This window comes from Octopus bimaculoides, chromosome 3 (assembly GCF_001194135.2).
Source record: "Octopus bimaculoides isolate UCB-OBI-ISO-001 chromosome 3, ASM119413v2, whole genome shotgun sequence".
Lineage (NCBI taxonomy): Eukaryota > Metazoa > Mollusca > Cephalopoda > Octopoda > Octopodidae > Octopus > Octopus bimaculoides.
Window position 1 is genome coordinate 92,801,847 of NC_068983.1, and position 4,182 is coordinate 92,806,028.

At 36.5% G+C, this 4,182-nt stretch overlaps 1 protein-coding gene across 1 annotated transcript in view; it reads left to right on the top strand.

Moving 5' to 3' along the window:
* Positions 1 to 2,386, top strand: part of LOC128246994 (uncharacterized) — a 30,085-nt gene extending 27,699 nt beyond the window's left edge. Inside the window, exon 4 of the mRNA XM_052966765.1 lies at positions 639 to 2,386. Within this exon, the coding sequence (XP_052822725.1) occupies positions 639 to 1,885 (1,247 nt within the window). The 3' untranslated portion in view covers positions 1,886 to 2,386. The remainder of the gene's footprint in view (positions 1 to 638) is intronic.
* Positions 2,387 to 4,182: the final 1,796 nt, after the last annotated feature.

Consider the following 4,182-nt stretch of genomic DNA (forward strand, 5'->3'; position numbering starts at 1 on the left):
TGTTTAAGAGGATTGGACTGCAAGAGTCCTGTGTTGGTGTCACATAAAAAGCACTCGTGCTGGTGCCACATCAAAGTGCTTGTGCAGTGTCACATAAAAACACTCAGCATGCTCTGTAAAGTGGTTTGCTTTAAGGGCTTCCAGCCATAGAAACCATGCCAAATCAGACTAGAGCCTGGTGCTTGAAATTATAATACTTAACACCTGTTTATTCCATTCTAACATCTGAGATTGATATGAAATAATCATCATCATCATCATCATCATCATTTAACATTTGTTTTCCATGCTGGCATCGATTGAATGGTTTGACAGGAGCTTGTGTACCAAAAGACTGTGCCAAGCTCTACTGTCCACTTTGTACTGGGTGCTTTTTATAATGGTAATAAAAATGATCTTTTCTCTTGTCTTCTTGATGAGAATAAATCAATCTGAGACTCTAGATTTGATAAATGAAATACCAGAAATGTAACGAATTTGACTTCTATTGTACCTTCCTCTAGAAATGTTATGACTATATAAGGAAATACAGTCTGTATTATAGTAGAAGAGTGTTTGACTTCACAAACTTAAAAAGAAAAAACATGTAAGTTTTCAAAATTTTCTATAATTTTCTACTTGGCATTTTTTTTTAACAGTATACTGTGATCTTCGAATGAAAGAAAATGTCTTAAGATGGAAGGATTTCAGTCTTGTGGTTATTGATGAAGTCCACCATTCAGACAAAGAACATCCATTCAGAAAACTTTTGAAGGAAGAGCACCATACTTTAGAAGAGACAGATTGTCCCCAATTACTAGGACTAACTGCCTCACCTGCTGGGAAGGAAACTATTCCAAAAACTATTACGATGCTTCAAACGTTGGTAACTAATTTAAACAATTCGAAAATTAACATTGTGAAAGAGGAAGTAAAAGAGCTAATGAAGTATAAATCTTCTGCTCAGTTAAAAATCTGCACTGTTCCTTTCCAAGATGCTGAGTTACCATATATAGCTGAGTTTAAAAAATATCTTTTAGAATGTTTGAAAGTTCTTGTGGACTATTTTGATCTTTCACAATACATAATACCATCATCTGAGGATTTAATTGACAAAAGCTTTCTGAATGAAATTGAGGAAAGATTAAGGTCTGTAACCATCATTGGAGAAATGGAAAAAGGGACAATCTTAATTAATCACACTAAAGAAATTGTTTCCCTTATTATAGATGCTCTCGATGGAGGAATTTCTTGTATAGTTGAAGAACTAAAATTTCTTTCTGATCCTTCAAATATGAAATATTCATTTACACTTGCTTCTGGAACTGGTCTTTGTTGTGATAACATCAGATCAGTAGTTAACACAATTGTAGTGAGCTATAATATCCCTATTTCAGCACAGTTTAACTATCTTGTAAAAACTATTGGTGAATACATAACTGATGATCGTGATATTCTATCTGGACTCATATTAGTAATGGTGAAGAGAAGGAGAACTGCTGTTGAACTTTGCAAGATGATGAAGACTTCACCATTGGTTAATGAGAAACTCTCTGTTGTTAGTATCACTGGTCATGGTGGTGGTGGTGGTGATGGAATGAAAGTAAGTTCACAGAGGAAGGTATTTCAGGAAATAAAAGAAGGTAAACATCAAATTATTATTACGACTTCTGTAGCTGAAGAAGGTGTTGATTTACCAAAGTGCTCTCTAGTGATAACACTGAATCCACCAACTTCAGTTATAACTCTGGTGCAAATGCGAGGCCGAGCACGGAAAAACAATAGCATATTTTTGGTTGTCTGTGAAAATACGAAGAATGAAGAAAACATTAGGAATCTGTTAAGTGCTGAAAGAATAATGGAAGATGCTACAGAGTATATGTGTAATAAGGAAAGGTCACCCTAGATATTCTAATGTGATTTAATTGAAAAAAAATGTTCTATTCTTATTAAATCTATTTTCCTTCATTCTTAGTTATTTTATATATTTTTCAAATATTTTCAGCATTTCACACATATACACACACATTCATCAATATTTAAAAGAGGATGGTTTCTGTTTTACATGCTAAATATAACATTTTCAGACAGAGTTTTTAGAAATAAAACATGGGATAACTTTGGGGATCAAGTGATCTAATTTTGTGAGAAATGAAGTTGTTCAAGGTATAATGAAAATTGGTCAAACAAAATGTTGGGTCAAGCTCAAAGAGCCTTAACTATAACTCTGTAAACCTCACTGCGCATTAGAAAAACTGATATTTTACCATTTTTTGATTTCCATTAACTTCCTTAAACTTGGTTAAAATTGCATATACTTTTATGTTAAAATATTCATTTATTTTCATGTAAGTTTTATAGCATAATAATTAATTATTATAATGATAATAAAATATTTTTAACCTTATTTACTCAAGAACTTCATTATATTCACATTTCACTTGGCTCTATTTTTACTCTTCTTCTTTCTGTTTGTTTACTCTCTCTCCTACTTATTCCTATATATGTCTGTCTCTCCCTGTCTCTTCTGTTTGATTTTCTCTCTCCCACTCTTCCTCTTTCTATGTTTTACTTTCTTTTCAACTTATTCTCCTTCCCTTTCTTGTCAATTCTGTATCAATTCTCCTGTCTATCTGAATCCTCCCCTCTCTCTATATATCTATCTTTCTGTCTGTCTGTCTCTTTTTTTTCATTCGCGTTTCCTTCTAACACTCTTCCTCCTCCTACTATTGTAACTTCCTCCTCTATCTTCTGAACATGGTTTACTACCCTTTCTTTCCAGTTTGCTCTGCCTATTCCTCTCTATCTCACAACACTAGAGAAGTTAAACTGCCCACTGGGTCATGTCTTCTCTCTGGTTGAGTCTTGTCTTTTCTTTCCGGTGACCATTGCCTGGTCAAATTTAATTAACACCATGTCCGAATTCTCATTAATTCATCAAATTAATACTTTTCTTCCTTTTCACTGTGCTCATGGGTAACCTGAATAGCATGAACAGAGGGAAGTACAGGTGTTATGTGAGACAATGCGGTTGCTTGACCTGTTAGAAATAGCAGCCAAATTGCCCTCAAATCACTTCCTACTGCCTCTTAGAAAAGATGCATTTGATAATGTATTTCTAGACATATTGTATCAGAAATACAGAATGGCTGGTCAAGCTGAAACATCCTGCTAGCTCAGGAGTGGTCTGGGGCTAAATAATCAGATATGTTTTATGTCCAAAGTAATGTCTATATTTATGCAACACATATATATTAAGCTCAAGTTAAATGATTGTATTGGTCAAGCACATTTAGTGCTTGACCCAACAAAATGTTGGGTGAAACTCAAATGAATCTTGACTATAATTCTGTAACCTTGTTGCATATTAGAAATATCGATTTCTTTTTTGTTTAATTCTTTAATTTCCATTTGCTTTCTTCAACTTAGTTGAAATTGCATATCATCATCATCATCATCATCATCGTTTAACGTCCGTTTTCCATGCTAGCATGGGTTGGACGATTTGACTAAGGACTGGTGAACCAGATGGCTACACCAGGCTCCACTCTGATTTGTCAGAGTTTCTACAGCTGGATTCCCTTCCTAACGCCAACCACTCCGAGAGTGTAGTGGGTGCTTTTACGTGCCACCGTCACGAAGGTCAGTCAGGAGGTACTGGCAATGGCCACGCTCAAAATGGTGTATTTTACGTGCCACCTGCACAGGAGCCAGTCCAGCAGTACTGGTAATGAACTCGGTCGAATGTCTTTTCACGTGCCAGGAGGGTGACGTTGGTAACGATCACGCTCAAATGGTGCTATTTATGTGCCCCTGGCACGGAAGCCAGACAGCTGGTGCTCAGGCAACGATCACGCTTGGACAGTGCTCTTAGTGATCTACTGGTGCCATCATAATTTTGCTTTCGCTTGCCCCAACAGGTCTTCGCAAACCGAGTTTAGTGTTGAATGAAGAGACGTTGGTATGGGTGCCAGTCTACAAATTTAGTTCGATTTCGATTTCACTTGCCTCAACAGGTCTTCGCAAGCGGAGTTTAGTGTCCAAAGAAGGAATATTACGCGTAAGTGGGCTGGCTACATCCCAGGCAGAGGCCTTGGATTTTGATCTCACTTGGCTTGCTGGGTCTTCTCATGCACAGCATATTTCCAAAGGTCTCGGTCAGAAGTCATTGCCTCAGTGAGGCCTAATGTTCGGAGGTCGTGC